The 20,000-nt window shown below is 37.6% G+C and overlaps 1 protein-coding gene across 1 annotated transcript in view; it reads left to right on the top strand.

The window, feature by feature from the left end:
- The window catches only part of LOC137979251 (cubilin-like), a 79,854-nt gene that overhangs the window by 51,448 nt on the left and 8,406 nt on the right, over positions 1–20,000 (top strand). The window contains exons 18-22 of the mRNA XM_068826463.1: positions 6,253–6,409; positions 6,773–6,966; positions 11,371–11,667; positions 12,407–12,605; positions 18,734–19,314. Coding sequence (XP_068682564.1) covers positions 6,253–6,409; positions 6,773–6,966; positions 11,371–11,667; positions 12,407–12,605; positions 18,734–19,314 — 1,428 coding nt within the window. The remainder of the gene's footprint in view (positions 1–6,252; positions 6,410–6,772; positions 6,967–11,370; positions 11,668–12,406; positions 12,606–18,733; positions 19,315–20,000) is intronic.

The raw sequence follows: 20,000 nt of genomic DNA, 5'->3' as shown, positions 1-20,000 counted from the left end.
CTCATATTTTTTATGGAAATGTTGTATGGGCTAATGCGTACCAGTCCCATCTAGGCAGGCTATATAAACTACAAAGGAAAATTGTACGGATAATGACTTTCAAAGAATACAATCATAGCTCAATACCTTTATTTGATGAATTAAATATACTTAATGTATATCAGATTAATTATTACACCATTGTCATATTAACAAATCAATTCAAAAATAATCAATTGCCAAATTCTTTAAAGAACATTTTCAAGACTAATGAAGATGTACATAACTGTAATACACGATCAACGAAAAAATTGCACAAGCCTCTAATTAAAACAAATCTTAGAAAATTAAGTATAAGTTATAAGGGAATAGATATATATATATATATATATATATATATATATATATATATATATATATATATATAAGAACTTGCCAAGTGATCTAAAAAGAATCCAATGTCAATCATCTTTTAAACGAAAACTAAAAAAATTATCCTTACTAATCAAATATAGATATTCTAGATTTATATATTTCTCAATTTTAAATCTTAATACCAATTTGTATTTTCTTCTGATCTATCTGTTAACTGATTTCAGGCATATTTTAGTAGTGGCTATTATGTTACCTAGCCCTATTCCATCAATCTGTAAATTAAGTTAGATATCATGCATCGCCTAGTTTTTTATTAAGAGTTAGTAAAGGGGGTCTCCTAGATAAGCCTAGAAAGGCTTCTGAGACTTCCTGCTCAATAATTATACTACAGTGATGAATGAAATATTGTAATAGGAAATGATCTTGGGCAAACAATAAAAAATAAAAAATAAAAATAAATAAAAATAAATAAAGAAACTCGGTCTTATCATATTGTTACTTTCGTTTCACGTTATATTTTTGGTTCGTTTGCGTTACTCATTAACGATTTTGTTCATTTTTAAGTTTTGCTATTCATGCTGTGATTTCTTTGTATCAAGTTTCGTTATGCAACCTTTGAAATCGATGTAATCAAACACCACGTTTTTCGATCAGTTTTGAGTTGCGCCATCCACGTGCTCGCTACTTTCGACGCTTTTTTTTTTTTGCATCGCTATCGGGTTTTTTCTTCTATCGCTACCCTCTTAGGAGCAAGATCAAAGTAAGTTTTGTTATTATTTTTCTTTTAGTCGTGATTATCATGTTTACAAGATTTATGTTCCATCAGTATCCTCGATTCATGTTTGTATCTTAGCTAGTATTAGTTTACATTAGCCTCTTGTATTGTTTGCTTACAGTTCCAACCACACAACCACGCAACTATACAATCACAAGCTCAATTTTAACTTCTCAAGTTCATCTCTTTTATCATCCTGATTCCCATTGTTGATTCTCGCTTCTTTCAAAGTAATAAACGCCATCGATTGATTTACTGGAATTTGGTCTCAATGTGCGTTCGAATGTTTCGAGCTCCGTTAGTCTACACGTGGCTTCACTGGAAGGTCACAAATATCATTTGGAGAAAATGAAATGTAAAGCTGAGTATCATCAGCAAAAACATGCACATTAGGAAGATAACAACTTGTAATTTCAAAGAGTTTACTAAAGTATAAGACAAAAAGCAATGGGCCCAAACAAGAACCTTGGGGCACGCCCCATTCCTGATCAAAAGTATCAGACAATACATCATTCACAAGTCCTTTAAATGATCTCCCAGTTAAATAAATACTCATGCAGTTGATTCCACTAATTTGGAAACAAATTGAAGGTTACTGATTGGACGATAGCTCTTAAGTATAGGGTCAAGGCCACGCTTCTTCAAGAAAGGAAGTAGAACTAGAGCCATCTTCCACTCAGTAGGGAAGTGATCAGATGAAAGAGACAAATTAATCATCTTAGTAATAGAGGGAAGAAGAACATCAATACAACCACTAACTAAACAGGCAGTTAGTGGGTCTAAAGCACAAGATTTTAAATTAGAGGAACTAATCATCCGAGACAATTCAGATTCCTCAAGAATGAAGAATTCAGAGAAAAGAGAAGTTGTTTACTGGCTTTGAACAACTTTCTCTGGTCAAAGCTATTATCATTAATAAAAGTAGTGTAATATTCAGAACGAGCCTTTTTCATCAAGTAAGTACAAAAAGCCCGCTTTTTCTTAAACTGCAATAGATAACTCTGCAGCCTAGTCGTTCTCCATTTCCTCTCCGCTTTCCTTTTCTCTCTTTTAGCACATTTGATCTCTTCGCTAAACTACGCAACACGTACAGAGATAGTCTTGGTAGTAATAGGGGCTTTTTTCTCAAGACAATCATTCAAGGTGCTATTGTAAAAGCCAACAAAACCATCCGAGACTCATATCAGAATCTAGATGAATACCAGAATCAAGAATATCCTGTTGAAAATCCACAATATTTACAGATTTAAGCTTTCTATAGGTAACTCTCCTAACAGGCTGTGTAAACCTACTGACCTGTATATAGGTTAGCAGAGAAGCGTTGTCAGAAATAAATTTATCAAGAAATGGCGTCCGAGAAGTAAGATAATCAGATTGACGGGTGATGACTAAATCTAATATATGGCCGTGCTCACGAGTAGCTGTACGAACATGCTGCTCCAGGCCCATGGATTCAATTAATTCTAAAAATCGCAAAGAATCAGCATCCATCAACTCTAATATTAAAATCGCCCGTAATTAATAAAGAACATGAAGACAAAACTAATGATTCTAAATATTCAGTAAGTTGATCTTATCAATGAAGCCAGTGTCGATAGCAATGCTCTATTTCGCAGTGGTGATCGTCTTTTACATAGAAAGCCAGATAAATTTCTTCCAACATGCTCGTCAGCTGTAGCAGTAGCAAACAATTTTGCTGAATTCTTCTAACTAAGATTATTGACATCCAAAATCTAATTTAAGTTCACTTGACCCCTGATCTCTTCTGCATCTTTGACTCACCTTCACTAAAATGCCAACTAAATACTTTTTCACCTACATCTACTGATGAATTGTCTAAGATTGCTCATAAGGTCGTCTTAAAATCATGCATCTTAGACCCAATTCCTTCCGCACTGATGAAAGAATACTTTGAAATGTTTCTACCGACACTTTGCAAGATCGTTAATTTATCTCTAGAATCTGGTTATCTGCCTCCTTCTCTTAAAACTGCTGTCCTTACACCTCTACTCAAGAAACCTTCTTTAGATCACGAAATCTTTAGAAATTACAGACCGCTCTCAAACCTTACAGTAGTCTCAAAAATCATTGAAAAAGTCGTGGCTGTGCGCTTACATGAGTACTTGCTAAGTAAACACCTTCACAAGCCACTACAGTCGGCCTACAAGCCTTTCCATAGCTGTGAAACCGCTCTCGTACGTGTGCATTAGGATGTCATGCGTGCTATTGATAATCGTCAGTGCGTTATACTTCTTCTTCTTGATCTGTCTGCCGCCTTCGACACCGCGGAACTGCTCTCAACTGGTTTCAATCTTACCTTACTGGTCGCACTCAATCTGTTCTGATTAATGGGAATAAATCACAACCTCGTAACCTCAGTTGTGGAGTACCCCAAGGTTCTGTGCTTGGACCTATCCTCTATTTATTGTATACTGCACCATTAACTGACCTATTTCGACACCATAACTTGCAATTTCACCTCTATACTGACGAAATGCAACTTTACGTTTCCTTTTCAACAAATAATGACCTGGAACTGACTGAAGCTCTTGAACGTATCGAGCTATGCCTGACTGATTTGGACAAATGGATGAGTATCAACAAAGTAAAATTGAATAAAGAAAAAACTGAGTTCCTCTTTATTCACTCAAAATTTAGACTATAGCACTGCTTGCCGTCAATCTGCTTTGGTCAAGACACCTTTCAGCTTTCTCAAACTAACAGGAATATTGGTGTCACTTTTGACAGTACCATGTCAATGCTGCCTCATATTAATACTGTATGTAAATCTGCATTCTATCACCTTCGTAATCTATTACGTATCACATAATTTATATCAACGGAAACTGCCAAAACACTTGTGCATGCCTTTATCTAATCCAAACTTGACCACTGCAACTCCCTTCTGTGCAATCTTCCGAAATATGCTGTTAAAAAAACTACAGTAAATACAAAACGCCGCCGCGCGCTTAATAACATTTTCCTCGAAACTCAACCATATTACTCCCATCTTGAAAGATCTACACTGGTTACCAATTAATGAACGCATAAACTTTAAGATTTTAATTCTCACTTTCAAAGCTTTGCATGATTTGTCTCCCTCGTATATACAAGAACTGATAAGTCTCCACCGTCCTTCAAGAACCCTCCGCTCATCTACATCGCTCCGTCTTCACCCTACCAGCTATAATTTGAAGTCTTATGGATCTAGAGCTTTCGCTGTCGCCTCCGCGCCACAACTTTGGAACGATCTCCCAGAACACATAAAAACTCTGATAATCTCCGGACTTTCAAAACACGACTTAAAACTTATTTATTCCAGGAAATTTTGCATAACTTTTTCGTTTATGGATTAATTTTTAATTTAAATTTTCATGACTTGTAAAGCACTTTATTATTATTATTATTATTATTATTAAGCTCAGCGATAAATGAACTAACAGTAATGGGATGAGCTAAAGAAAACGGAGGTCGATATATAATGACAATTAACAGACTGTTATTATCAAATCGAAGATCCCATTCTGAGAACTCGAAGGATAGCTTTTCACCTGCATCAAGCATACGCACAGCTATGTCTTCTCTTGCTAACAAACCAGTTCCACCACCTTTGCGATCCTTGCGAGGACAATGAGCAAATTTAAAACCAGGTGGAGTAATTTCGGCACAAACTGCAGACACTTTAGACAGAGTATTCTCATAGTATTCACGATCCCAAGTAATTGAACAAGAAATTTAACAATGTATCATTGGAGAAACCCTTGAGTATAATTGAAAAAGGGCTGCAGACACTTTATATTTAAAGTTTCAAATGGTTTGGCGTAAGTATCTGGGTAAAAGGATAAATTTGATAGGATCAGCTGAATTGATCGGGAAACCTCAAGAAATCCAATTTTCATTAGCATGAAATCGTTTTTGGGCGCAGTACTAGTGAGTCCCTATTAGAGGCTATCGGGATACTGGATCATTTTGGCAAAAAAGTTAGGGAGATACGGGATGTTTGGGTGAAAAATTAACCGGATACAGGATATTTAAGGAAGGGATTTCCGGATACCAAGCATCAAACTTGTCATCTTTTAAAACAACAAAAGAGGTTCTTTGGTCAATATAGAAGGCGCAAAAAGTGAAAACGATACTCACAAATGCGATTATTTGTATTTTTCCATCAAATGTTCACAATATCTACCAATATTGGCCTCTCCAGTGACGTCATGAGAAGTGACTGGCATTTCAGGGATACAAACCACAGGAATTAACGGGCTACGGGATATTAAGGCCAAAAATTAATGGGATACGAGATATTAAGATCCTCCTAATGGGGTCTCATCAATTAAAAAGAACTTGGCAATGCCTGTTTTCGGGAAACAAGTAAATCGCTAAATCGAAAGTGACATCGAATTCAGCGGGCGCCGTGATCAAGGTACTTTCCATGATTACATGCGAAACAAACAATACATCTGTGTCAAAATGATGGGAAGACACCAGATTTTTGTTTTTGTTTTGTTTTTTTTTTTTTCTCAAGTGTTTTAAAGAATCACAAGAAATGTCCCAATTCAACACAAAGATCACAATCGCCCAACTCTTTGAGGTTAACCGTTGTTTCTGCAAAGTCAAAAATTTACCCTCCCAGATGAGGCTATTTACCACCAGGTAATTCCACCGTTTTGAAAATAGCAGCTGCTCCATTATTTATGGGCGTCACAAATTCTTACCGATTTTGGAGCTCATTTTGTTGAAACTCAAGCATGCTGCCAACAGACTTGTTTATTTTCGTGAGTTAAGCACGCGCTGCGGGCCTTTTTTCGACACGGACTAACACTCTTACACTCTTGCACACGCTCTCACAACCCGGTGACATAGTGCCACAAAAAGTGTTTGCATTTGAATAATTCCCCCGGCATTAGCCTCCATTGCAAGCTAGTTCCAGTCCAATACTCAGAATACGAATATGGTCTATAGTGACTGAGATTGTGAAATCGAGATTCAGAGTGCAATTGAGATCAAAATCGAAATAACAATCTTATCGAAACCATAACTGCGATCACATTGAATGTTATCGAAGTCGTGGTCATGACAGCGAACATGATCACATTGTGGTAAAAGTTTTTTCTCTTTCTCTTTAGCTTGCAGGTTGTCTGTTAACCGTTCAGTTGGTTTGATTGACGTTGCACGAGCATCTGATTATGATCCCTTATACTGTTCTTGGACAATTGGAAAAGTTGGCATCACCAATGCAGTTGCTCTGTTTATAATTCAGAGGATAAATCTTGGTAGCTGCAGGTATTTGCTACCATTCGCTTTATTCCTAATATCGTGTTGTGGTTGAGAATATGGAAGGAACATCGTATAGATCATCAATTTACAGTAATGTATTTACTTTTCTACGTGAAGTCCATTAGGACGCTGGCATGAGGTCGTAGTGGATATTGTTTATTCTATGGCCAATTTAACACCTTAACACCCTAATATAACCTTTTAAAATATGAACTTTAAAAAACTGAGATGTCGACTTGAAGAGAACAGATTCCTGCTACTCGTAACATGAAATAGTATCAGATCTTATTACTTTGGTAAGATCACCTCAGCAAAGGATTGGTGTGGTAAATGTTAGTCAACATATAAAATTCTCATACATCATTATAGTGAGCACTTGAAGATATTTGACGGCAACAAGACTTTGGAATATCAGCAAACCAGGGATACATTTACCGATGATGAACAAATGGTCGAGGTTCCTTTCCTAAGTTCAGATGCGATCACAGTTAACGTTTCCTTGACGCGTCTGGGAAGCAGCGTTAAAGCTCGGTACGTGATTTTGGGAAGTGGTCTCCTTTCAGGTAAGCATCATTAAAATTCGCTTTAGTGGTGTTCGGTCCTTAGACGATCGTATCTTCACTACTGTCCCATCACCCCTTGGAGAAATTAGTTAATCTCATGGTTTTTCAATTCCTTTTAATTTTAGGTCAATGGTACAGAGGATATTACATGGCCGCGCGAGGATACGAATTTTATCTTCGAGTGCTGAAAGTATCTCTCACGAGTGAGAGAAGCGAACGAGTGATAGTTACTTTCAGCATGAGAAGATAAATTTCATATTCCCAAGCGGCCATGTAATGTTCTGTTTATTATATGGATATTGATGAAATGTCTAGATTTAAAACAACTTGTTTTACTCATTTTCGAAATGATGAAAAAGTCGTCACGAACCGCTAAAACACGCATGTTGTGTAACATGAAACAAGATATGAAAGTTCTGAAAAACAAAATCATGATACTGTAAAATTTTAATGTAAATTTTTTTTAGCTCTGCCATTGTTGGAAATACGGTAACATGAATTTGTGAATAAATTAATGGAATGAGAGGCGTTCATTGATTTCGTGAGGATGGAATGTACCTAGTTGAAAGATAAACTTTTGTTCAAGATTTTTGCGGCTTTCTGTGTTCCCGTGGTATAAGGATAGGCTGCAAATTGTCATGTCGTGGTGAGAGTAATTAGGAAAATTAAAATGGCGCGCAACTGGTTTTGATGCATCTATGTCGTTTCTTTCTACATCTCGTAGGTTTTCGCGAAAGCGGTCCGCCAGTCTTCTCCCTGTTCCGCCTCGATAGGTCTTGTCACATAGTGTGCAGGTTATGCAATAGATGATATTTGCGGAGATGCATGTAAAGTGGTCAGTAATTTTTACGGATCGATCCGGTCCTGAGATCTAAACTAGGTTAGAAATAAAAGGGCACCTTTTTGGATCGTGTGTGCGTACATTTGAAAGTTCCTGGTTGGTTGTCCGACTTAAATGCGCTCCTAACTAGAAAGTTACCTATGTTTTTGTCGCCTTTGAATGAAATAAGTGGTGGTAGAGAAATTATATGTTTAATTTCGGGATCATTGAGTTTTTGAGAATGACATTTTTGACTGCAAGGTTTTGTGGCTGGTAAGTGAGGATGAATGGAATTCTGTATGTTTTTCGTTTTGTAATGTTTGTAGTACGGTTTCTCGATCGATTTCTTAGGCACGATGTCTGCCTGTGGTGACAGCGGACCAAAGGCACCTCAAGCTGCGAGGTTTGCGGAAATCTACAATTGTAGTAAACTGCGCCATTTATCTGATTGAGAATATAACGCTGTGATTGAAAGCTGGCCTGACAGGCGTCAGAAAGGATTTTGATTTTCATGATCTCCTCCCTAATCAAACGAGTGTGATCTGGATTTAATGTTAAGGAGGCTCCCCAGAGTTTTAGGGCCGCGCACAATCTGAACACTGGTATGACGCGTAAAGCCTGAATAGCGCGTGTTTTTCTGGTTTTCGTTACGTCAGCGTGACGAAATCTTTAAAATTGACTGCTAATTTTCTCGCGTTCCCTTCGTTTTTTTTTTTTTTCAATTGGCTCAATTCTAACCCCATACAGTTCCTATCAAGTACTGTAAATCTGTGAAAATCTGTCAGACCTAATCGAATATATTTAAAAAAATGACAAATTACAGAATATTGGCAAAAACCGTCTGAACGACCCAGACATTTTACCCTTTTCAAACTGTCAGGTAATATCATTTCCATAATATGGCAAAGAAGAAGAAAAAATCACCGAAGAAAACTATAATTTGAAGGAATTTAGGCCAAAAATAGGAATTTATCTGCCTGTCATTAGATGTGATGTCGCCATGGAAACGGGCATAATCCAAAAATTGACACCCAAAAAGTTAGCCTTATTATATCGGTACCCAACCTAGTAAATCTCAACGGGGAAACTTTAAGAGAAATTAACTATGGTTTCCTTTTGTAACTCGTGCCCTGTAGTTAGGAAATTCGCGAATACTCTAGGGAGCCACCTTAACTACTCCCAGTTCTGAATATTGTTCAGCCCATAGATTAACTAATTAAATGCTAGAAAGTTCTAATGCTAAGTCCTTTTCAATTCTTCACTGCATAAATTTATTAAAAGAGTTATCTAGAAATCTTAAAGCTACACCTAGACTAGACATTGAATTTAACTTGATATGGAACCAGTTGAGTCTTGTTGGACATAAATTGATGCGAGTGAAGGTAAAAGGAAAATGATAATATAGGAAGACGTATTTATACGCATCCTCCCTGCAATTTAGAACACTGTCAGGTTTGTAATCAACTAAGCGATATATACAAAACACTCAATTAACCCAAATAGACACGAAATGTAAATACTTGGCGATATGAGATAAACTAATATCAATGCCAGGACTCGAGCTAGGACTCGAATTCAACCCATGGACACGGGACCCGAACCTGGGAATATTGAATACTGAAACCGTCACCGTAACCTCTTGATCACTACACTGCTAGCTGCTTAGGGGCGCTACTTTAAACATTATTTGATAACGGCTGTATTATCAAACGACAACAAACAATATTAAACACCTAAAAAAGGTCGTTTCCAAACTTCACGACAAAGCTAAACATTTTAAAATCAAAGCTTAGGCCCAATTAATCTAGATTAGGCCTAATTACCCTTCAGCAGCGATCTTCTGTGGATCCCGAGACTGGTAGAATCACTGTATTAACGAACGCTTTTCATTTAACTAATACATTCCTATTTTTCACGTTGCCATGTTACCACCAATAGCGTAGCCCGTACTCTACTATAAAAACTACACGTAACCCATAATTCCTCGAATCGCTCTGACGAAGGGCTAACGCTCGAAACGTTAGCTTTTAGAATCTCTGTACGGTGGCCAATTTACATTATCAACTCCGTTGATAAAACCAAATTTTTGTATACTACTTCCCCACCGATGCATCACCACAGTTTCTTTAGAAACTACCCCCTTCATTCGATATGAATGTAGTTTTTCTAAAATTCAGTGATCGTACTCAAACTGGAAGAGTTTTTGGAAATCCTTTTTGCTGATAACATCCTACCGATCATTACTAAACCTACAAGACTTAGTGATCATACAGCAACACTCATTGATCATTGGGGGTGCAGGGATGGCGCAGTGATGACAGCACTCGCTTCCCACGCTTCCCAGTTCAGACCCGGCGTCATATGTGATTTGAGTTTGGTGGTTCTTTACTCTTCACCGGGTTTTCCGGTTTTCCCCTCTCCTCAAAAACCAACATTTTACTTGATTTGCGTTGATTGTTAATTTCAGTTTACGGTGTGTCCAATTAGTGCTCCAGCGCCACAGGAAACAGAGGAGTCCTATTTGACCGTTTTTCCAGTTAAATTCATCGCACAATTGCAGTGTGATTTTAATCCCCGTACGTGATCAAATTACGAACAAATCCTATCCGTGAAACGATTTGCGTTGCGTTGCGTTAGCAGGATCGAGAAAGAACGCAAAACAAATTCGGAAAATTCTTACCAATTTCTAAAGAGGGTTTTGTTTTCCACTTTGAGTTTTTTATTGTTTTGTCTATTATCCTGGTGCTGATGCTGTCTTTCTCGACGGCGAAGTTTCCATGTCTTGGTGCAAAACCGGACGATCAGCTAAATTAGTAACGGTTAATTTCACTTCTTATGTATCCGCTTACAACTGATGACGCATTTCCGTCGCCGGTATCCTCCGCTCTACATTAAATTAGTCACGTGGTGGTAAGTTTCATCCCTTTTCTCTTTTTGTACTCTCCGCACTTCGTGCCTCGTACGGAAAGCTTTGCTTTCCTGAGTTCGTTGCCTAAATGGCGACGGAAATTGACGCAGATAGAATTTTAACCGTAACACGATCGTTTGTTTTGATCACGTACGGTGATTCAAATCAACAAGATCGATTCGCGCTGCAGTTGTATGGTGAATTTACCAGTGGAAAAACGGTCAAATAGGACTCCGCTGCACCCTGTGCCAGCGCTAGAACGACTATACATTTAAATAAAGTTCCTTTCTTTTCCTTTCCTTTCCTTTCCTTTCCTTTCCTTTCCTTTCATATCTATAAAAACTCTTTACAAAATTTTACCAGTTGATATGTAAAAGTAAAACTGATTAATTGGTACGAGATTCTCAGTCCAGATAAGAACCTAAAAGAAAAGGTGAAAGAGGCAATCAGTATCCTGAGTGAGATTACAGCCAAACCAACCAAAGGGAACTTATTAAACCATGGGTCACTAAGGGTATCCTAAAATCGATAAAGGCTTGCAAAAAAAAAAAAAAAAAAGGGGGAAAATGTCGAAGGCGCCAATGGTCCAAACGCTAGCCAGAGTTTGCGAATGTTGTTCATGGTCATGGTTGGGTCGGATCCGAGAACAAGTCTTATTGCTTTTGATTTCTTTCAGCCCCCACCTTCCCCGGCTGGAACTGTACAATTGGCAGTAAAACCTCTTCGAGTATATCGGTTCAATGGACGGACCTGACAGTTCTTCTTAATCGCCAAGTTCGTCACTTCCTGGTCTTGTTTAAGTTAAAGGAAAATATTGGCAGCTACTCAGCTCATAAGCTTGTAAATGGCAGCGAACTGGGAACAGAAATAACTGGACTTATGGCTTCATCAAGTTACACAGTGGTGGTTTTTGGAATTGATAAAATGGGGAAACCTTACAAAACCAAAGACGTGCAAACTAGGACGATGAACGGTATGAAAATCACTTAATATTCCGCTTTAGTTCATTTGGATATTTTATGGGTGCATGCCAGTTCCTTTGTCCTGCAATACCTTGTCACACGCGAGTATCTACTGCACATGTATGTTTTTAGCTTCTTTGGATCTTGGAGATCCTGTTTTATCTCGGCTTTGAATTCGGCTTACTCCGCATCGTGGAGTCCAGGCGAATTCTCTTTTCAGTTGAGGGATTTGATATATGGTTAGGTTTGCTCTTCATGAGGTCTGGTCGGTCGTCTTTTCTCCCATCATCACTGATTCGATATATTGGAAAGTGTACAGATACCTAATAATAATAAAAAAATAAAAATAAATAATAATAATAATAATAATAATAATAATAATAATAGTAATAATAATAGATAATAGTAATAATACTACTAATTATTATTATCGCAGTTTATTGTGTAAAAGGTTAATATGCATATTTACATACCCCTTAGGGCGCGAAGCGTAGCCTATGTGGTTTATAAGATCTCAGTCACTAATAATAATAATAATAATAATAATAATAATAATAATAATAATACTGAATAATAATAATAGTAATTATTATTATTATTATTATTATTATCATTATTATTAAAAGATCTTATTGCATGAATCAGTATAAGAAGCAGTGCTTTTTTGTTAAGAGTTAGTATCTTTCATTCATGTTTAAGTGTTGTTTTCCGAAGCATTAACTGACAATTATGATGACATCCTTCTTTTAGTTGCCTGTGGCGTGCGGCCGACCAGTTCCACACGGATTGTTGGTGGTACAGTTGCGCCGATCAACGACTGGCCTTGGCAAGTAATGCTGCGGACACCTAGTGGTAGACAATTTTGTGGAGGTTCATTAATTAGGCCAGAATGGGTTCTAACCGCCGCACACTGCATTGAAGGAAAATCCCCATCAAGCATCGAAGTAACGTAAGACTCAAGATCTTGATTTGTTTATTTTGTTAATGGAATTTAAGACCTGCATTAGCGAGAACGTTTTGATTACAAACGTCAAGATTTTCTTCCTAGTATTTAAACGACATGTACTAGAGTGTTGAGATACAAAAGTAACTTGATATGTAAACTAGCAGCCACAATGACAAGAAGACGTGACTGAAAGCTTAATGCCGAAATAAGGCTATGTTTTGAACAGTTTGGTGAACATGTGACGTAAAATTAACATCACATGTTCACCAAACTATTTTAAATAGAGCGGTTTTCAAATGAGTGTCGTAAAACCAAAACCAAAGTAATTACTTTGGCCAATCAAAAAGGACGGAGACAATCCAGTAAGCCAATCAAAACTCGAAGTAACTACACGTGCGCGTGCGAGCCACGATTGGTTTTGGTTTCACTTCTAATTGGTTGAAAAACTGCCGCGAGAACTTTGAACCAATCACTGAGTGAAGTAATGCAAAACCAAAGTAAGTCGCTAATAGACCAATTTCGATATATTAAAATTCAGTCCCAAACAAAAGGCATCATCTCGAGGCTCTGGGGAATAAATATAAGGATTTGTGTGAGTTTATTCCCCGGAGCCTCGAGATGATGTCTTTTATTTGGGACTGAATTTTAATATATCGAAATTGGGCTATTACTTTCGACACTCGATTGAAAACCGCTCTAATGTAGCAATTATTGCTTCTAACAACAATTATAACCAGTTATAATATGTTTCTTGGAATCACTGCTAATTAAGATCGAGGTACAAATCTCAGCTTAATTATGACTAATCTCGTACCCAGATCTCACTCTGTCACTGGAAATGTGAGATCTGGCAAAGTTCGACAATTCACCCTTTTTCATTGGCTACTAAAAAAAAGGTCGCGGCAATGCAATCTACGCTCTGATTTGCTTATTTCGTGGGGCACTTCAGTGAAGGTTTAGATTTCGTAAGTGCATGTGCTGTTTTGAATAAATGCCAGTTGTGCGGAGGAAAGTTTTGTTTTTCTTCCGACGCTGGAAAAGCTTGACAGTTATTGAGGAAAATCATTTAAAAAATTTGCGACGTTTGTGTAAATGGTACCGACGAAAGCCCCACGTACCCTGCCACTCGAATAAAGTTCTGCGTAGGTGGCTACGCGGTACGCAGAAACTAATAAATTCAACTTGAAGTATGTAATTTATTCAAAACAGTATTTCTCGTTCTTAAAGCGTGACTCGCTAATTAAGTAGTAACTACATTTTTCACGAGATCGTATCAAGAAAATAGCGCTCGTTGCAGTGATTAGGTCTAAGCACTCTTAAACATTTTAGCTTTCAATTTACGGTTTGGCTAACTACACTTCGCACGAGATCGTGTGAGGAAAATAGCACTCGTTTATTGATTAAGCCTAAACGCTCGTTTCAGTGATTCTGCAGTTGCTCCGACAATTTGACAATCTCGACCTTTCAAAAACAATCGCCTGAAGCGCTTCTTTCTGTTTCGGCTTAAGTTTAAGGTTTCCTTGTCCTCTACCCGAAAGAATCTCTTCAAGAATACTCTCGAAATCCATGTTTATTCCGCAAAATAACCCAAAATCACAACAGAGAGTACGAACATGCGCAGTGATAGAAAAGCCCGTATTTCGGGCCTCACTGGCACTGAGCATGCTCGAAATCGAACTTTACCAGATCTCCCTTCCACATGACCGTGGGAGATCTGGGAACGAGATTAAATTATGACATCAGTGCTCCTAAAGAATTTGTATCGTTTTGCAGGGGCGTAGCTACTTGTACGAACGGTATGCACGTGCATACCTAAAAAAGTGGAAAGTAAAAAAATAATAATAATAAAGTGAAAAATAACTAAAAAGGTAAAAAATGAAAAAAATACTGGTTTTAAAAAAAGCACAGTTTGCCTTAATTCATTTAACTTTGCTTGTTTCTTGTTTATGTATATTACCTAAAATAATGGACGTTTTGTTTCCCGCACCGTGATACATTGGTCGAACGAATCTTGAATGATATATATGCAGAGAAAAGGCGACAAAATAACGAGCAGATAACAAGCTGAATGGTAAAACCGAACGCGTTATTTTCACCTCGTCCTGTCATCGCAGTATACTCGATTTTCTGGGCTTGTCATGGCCAAAAAACCACGTACAGATAATCACCTCACTGAAAGAACGACAGAGCCACAACGCATTCAAGAAGAAATCGAAGACGGCCAAGTGAGTTCAAAGTCTTTGTCATGATTACAGTTCGTCATTTGTTTCTGATAATTTAAATTTCAAGACGCTTGTGAACCATTTTAAATGACAGTAATCAGAGTATTCCGTTTTGAGTCCACGGCCTCACGGGTGATAAGTACAGCAAAAGTGAACGGAACTCAGAGAACTACGCTTATTCCGTGGGATGCGTACGCATCCACTGTATAAAATCAGTCGTGTTTTTATGACTGTTACAAATGGAATTCCTATGGGACTTATTCACAATATCAATCGATTCTATTGGCTCTATCAAGGTCCCTTGGGATGTGTCGGTTATGCTGTGTGATTTTATTAGCTTCAACGTAGCAGTGACGTAGCGCAGCACCACGTACAAAGAACGGCTGTAGTGTGGAATTCTCTGGTGAGTGTAAATGCATGGCCGTGGCCAGTATGAGGCAAACCGAGGCACTTTCCTCAGTCATTTTTTTCGTTATTTTCGACCCCCACCACAGCCTGTTTCTCTGTTGTGTGAAAGTGATAAAATAAATAAATAAATAAATAGATAAATAAATAATATTTTCAAACTGAAGTTAAAGAAGGTTCGTATTTCATTTGCTCAGTGTGTAATATAATTCTTTACAGAAAAACAGTCATAGAATTAAAGAAAAGTAAATATAGAATCCAGCATCTTTTCATAGAGAAAACGTCTTTTGACAATAAGGAATACATCTGTAGAACAATTGCAACAACAGAAAAGACGAATTCCATGCCAAGAAGTTTATAACATTAAATGTTGACGAAATCCCATCAGGACTGAAAGGTCTAGAAAAACTGGAACACGCTTTCTCGTAAGTATTCTATCTTTACAAAAACAAAAGCTTAAATGCAACTTAGCACTTAATTAGTGCTAGAGCTAATCCAAAAATTGCCGGTTTCTGTTTTATCAATAACCAAAGCACATAAGTTTAGAGAAGTTACACATTCTTTCCTTTGGATACAACTCTTACTAGTACTTATTTTTCCCTTTATTTCACTGGACAACCGCACACTTGCTTCAATCTAACATATCAGCTTATATACACAATGTATCTCCGGTCAAAGAAGGAAATGAAAAAACTTATTTTGACATGCAAATTGAAACCAGTGAAAAAAAAGAAGAAAAAAAGGAAAAAAATGCGTATTTGCCGAACATTTTTTCAGTCGCCACCTGTAAAACAAATACTACAGCTTATGCACTCACTGACACATCAAGATCAACTTCCACTTGAATTGGCCAACCACCCTTTACGGCCCCCAATACCTCAACTGCAAAACCGTGTAACTTAAAGTACGGACCCAGAAAAAGAGGTTAGTAGAGGTATAGGACAAACCTGCCTCTCGGTTGTTATAAGCACAAAAATCAATTTAATTTAACAAAATATCAATGGGCATATTATCCGGGTAACTTTTCAGGTCGTTGTTGAGACACTTAATGAGCTGAGCGAAGCGAAAGTGGAGACATCTTTTCTGCGCCCTGCATGAAAGCTCGGGGACTGCCCTCATCCATCCTAAAGTGAGACTTTATAATAACGGCCGTGATTTTGCAGCACACGTTTGAATGTATGCACCGATTATCAGTTTACCTTCACGTGGGTATATGAATATCTTACGTTTCTTCGCAACCATCAGTATAATCCACCTGTGAACTAATCGAATAATCATCAAGCAATTGATTGTGACAGATTCAAACGGACAAAATTTGAACATGGCTATCGTTACAAAGGTAAGTTTCACCATTAGTCGCCTTAGTTGCTTTATATAGTGGCCTACTATTATAGTTTACTAAATAAATTTCAGTTTACTAGAAATTGATTGGATTCGTTGTGATGCCATTAACCGTTACTGAAGTGTTTATATCTGATATTAAGAGTTCTAAATTGGACCTTGTTCTAGCGTCCAAGGAGGCGAAAGTCTACAGGTGAAGAGGAATGACGATGATGTCTGTGATGGGCTGCTAGACAGGGCAACAGACATAGCTGCCTTGTACAACATAAATCCAAGCATCCCTAGAAGAGCGGGGAGGAAGCAAAACAAACAACAAACAAACGTTGAGGCATATACTTCTTTAAGCTTCCGCCTATTGGAAGATGGTAGTTTATCTTCCATATCTAGATCATCTTGTGTCGGAAGTCAATGAGCTGTTAGTGAAACCCCTTACTGGACTTTCAGGCACAGCCTTTGATACCGAGTACTTTCTTGTTTTAGTGATGATACCGTTACATCTAAATTTTACATTTTTAGAAACAACACAACACTTTTTAAATTTAAAACATGTTTCCACAGAAACTTCTGTCATCTTCAGTTTAAATTACAAAGTACAGAGTTGAATATATAGTGTGAACCAAAATGCTAATTAAGTATAAGAACAAAAAGAAACATGACAATGTAAAAAATAAAAAAGAAAGTTTTAAATTAACATGATAAAGTTGATGATTAAGTGTAGGTTTCTCCCATTGAATATGAATCGCTTCTTTTATCTTAAGTTGGAAGGTGGTAGAAGCGTGATCAAGGATGCTGAAACAGTCATTAGAGCACAAAGTTCGGCAATGCTCAGAATTCTGCGAGGTCCTATCACTGAAAGTGTGCTGCTACTATCCAGACATTTTACATTTGTGTTAATGTCAAGTTGAAATTTCAGGAAACCTCCCAAGACGGATAGGAAAACCGAGAAACCTTCAAGACTGATAGAAAAGGGCGTACAGGACATCTATGACCACTATAACGAAGACATGCATATGTCTCTCAATCATGCAATTGAAACCCGAGGTGACTATGTGGCGTCATAGGTGGCTGTCGGTTGAATAAGGCATTCCGCAGACCTTTGTGGAAACGCTGGACTCCGCCAACCCAGAATTTTACCCTTGGATTTATGTAGCCATCAAGACCCTCCTTACGTATCCTTTGTCCACGTGTGCTGCAGATAGAAGCCTCTGAAGCATGAGGAGGCTTAAGATGCTACTTCGAAGCGTTTTGTCGGATGCGCGGTTGTCCTCGGTATCCGTGATACATGTTCATAACCACAAGGAAATCGACTTTAATGAGGTTATTTCTAACTTCGCCGGTAAAAAAAAAGGGAGATCAGCTCTGTGCTTGTAATCGAAAACTAATACAATTTCTAATATAACTGACCACAGTTATATTGTTACATAGCCTTAGACTTAAGGTTTATAGTTCTTGAAGATCTAAATGAACTGATTGATTGTTTTGTGTACATTTGTAAGAAGCACACATAAGTGAAACTTAACTAGGCCACAATTACGTAAACGTAGGTGATTTTACATGTGTCAGAGCGGTAAAACAATCACTCATTTGGAAATAAAAGTCTGAGATACTACAAGCTTGCTGGCTTATAAATAATCAGCAATTGTCTTTGAGATGCTGCAGCCAATGAACCGAAAAAGGAGCCAAAAACAAAATCGACTTTATCATTCATTATACAGTAAAAGCGCTAGGCTTACAACGTAACTTCGCCTTTAATCAAGTCACCTGAAAAAGATTTGGGACTTGGGGATAGGGAGTGGGGGAGATTTGGAAAATTGTGCGCACCTCTGGAAAAATCCTGGCTACGCCCCTGTTTTAGCTTGAAGTTAAATGACTCTCTCTTTAGCAGCTTACAATTTTCTGTTACTCTCTCCTTGCATTCTTGTTCTGCATTTTTGTTGTTGCAATAATTGGTGTATTTCACACCTTCCTAGCTGGTTCTTGTTGTAAGTTCAATGCTGTACCATTTTTCTTACGTTTGATAATGGTCAGCTTGTGATAAGAACTGAAATATTACGTTTATTTCCATCTTGGTTGCGCACTTCGTGCTAATAGTTATATTTTAAGTTAGCAAGGTGTTTTTCTGAACTGTTATCGTGTTATATTTTCTCCACCAATGTATTTTAGGTTAGGAGCACATTACATCTCTCGCGATACTGTTGTTGGAACAGAACAGTATTTCGACGTTGTCCAAATAATCCAGCATGAAAATTACAGCTATCCAAACTATCTCAACTATCCAAACGACGTGGCCCTACTAAGGCTATCAAAACCTGCTAAACTACGACATGGAGTTGGATTGGTTTGTTTGTCAGACGACAAGTTTCAACTTCCCTTCGATGATGAAAACAAAAAATGTTGGGCAACTGGTTGGGGTACACTCTATTTCACTGGTCCTCAGCCAAAGGAACTTATGCAAGTTGAAATACCCCTGGTACCCCGCGAGAACTGTTCATACTCGTATCCTGGCCGTGTTGACGATACCATGATGATATGCGCTGGAAGGAGTCAAGGGGGGAAAGATACATGCCAAGGTGACAGCGGTGGGCCTCTAGTTTGCGAGTTTGACGGCAAATGGTATCTTGAAGGAGTGACTAGTTGGGGTGTGGGTTGTGCAGCGGCTGGTCAACCCGGAGTGTACGCCGACGTACGCTACTTCAAGTCTTGGATTATGAACAATATGAACAATGCTCCTAAACTGGTCACAAGTAAGTGTGATGATATCAATAATAATAAATATATATTATGTGTAGCCTTTAGATGTCCTTCCTCGCATCAGTTGCTATTTTAAATCCTTTTCTGAGTGACCTTAAATTAGTTGTTTAATACTAGGAATAGTTCTCTCTGCCAGTCAAAAGTTGGACTCCCTTGCAGCAATGTTTTTTTCTCACAAAAGGAAAGAAGGTTGAGTGACATCTTTAAAAACTGCATCGAGGAAGACTATTCAGAAATGATGATGATGATGATGATGATGATGATGATGATGATAATAATAATAATATATAATGATAACAATAATAATAATATAACATCTTGGATATCTCGGGTGGATGGTTAAAATACATGGAAGAAACGGGACAAAGTAAATTCTACGATGGATGCAGTTAGCAATAATCTCAAGCGCATTAAATATTGCAAGTTTAGATTGTATCCTGAACTGCAATTGATTAAATTTTAGGGATTTATCAATTAGTCTTGTATCTATGTACTACAAGAGAATATTTTATATAGCTCCAACAAAAACAACAAATTAGCGAGTTCATATCCCCACAGTAACAGAGCTGTAAGATGATGTAACGCATTTATATACACCATAATAACCAATACTTTGGTATAATATATAATTTATATTTAGCCAAGCCTAAAAGCGGAGCTCTAAAAGATATTTCTAAAT

The sequence above is a fragment of the Montipora foliosa genome, chromosome 12, assembly GCF_036669935.1.
Source record: "Montipora foliosa isolate CH-2021 chromosome 12, ASM3666993v2, whole genome shotgun sequence".
Classification (NCBI taxonomy): domain Eukaryota; kingdom Metazoa; phylum Cnidaria; class Anthozoa; order Scleractinia; family Acroporidae; genus Montipora; species Montipora foliosa.
Note: the sequence above shows the minus strand (reverse complement) of the source record. Positions and strands in the feature narration are given on the sequence as shown.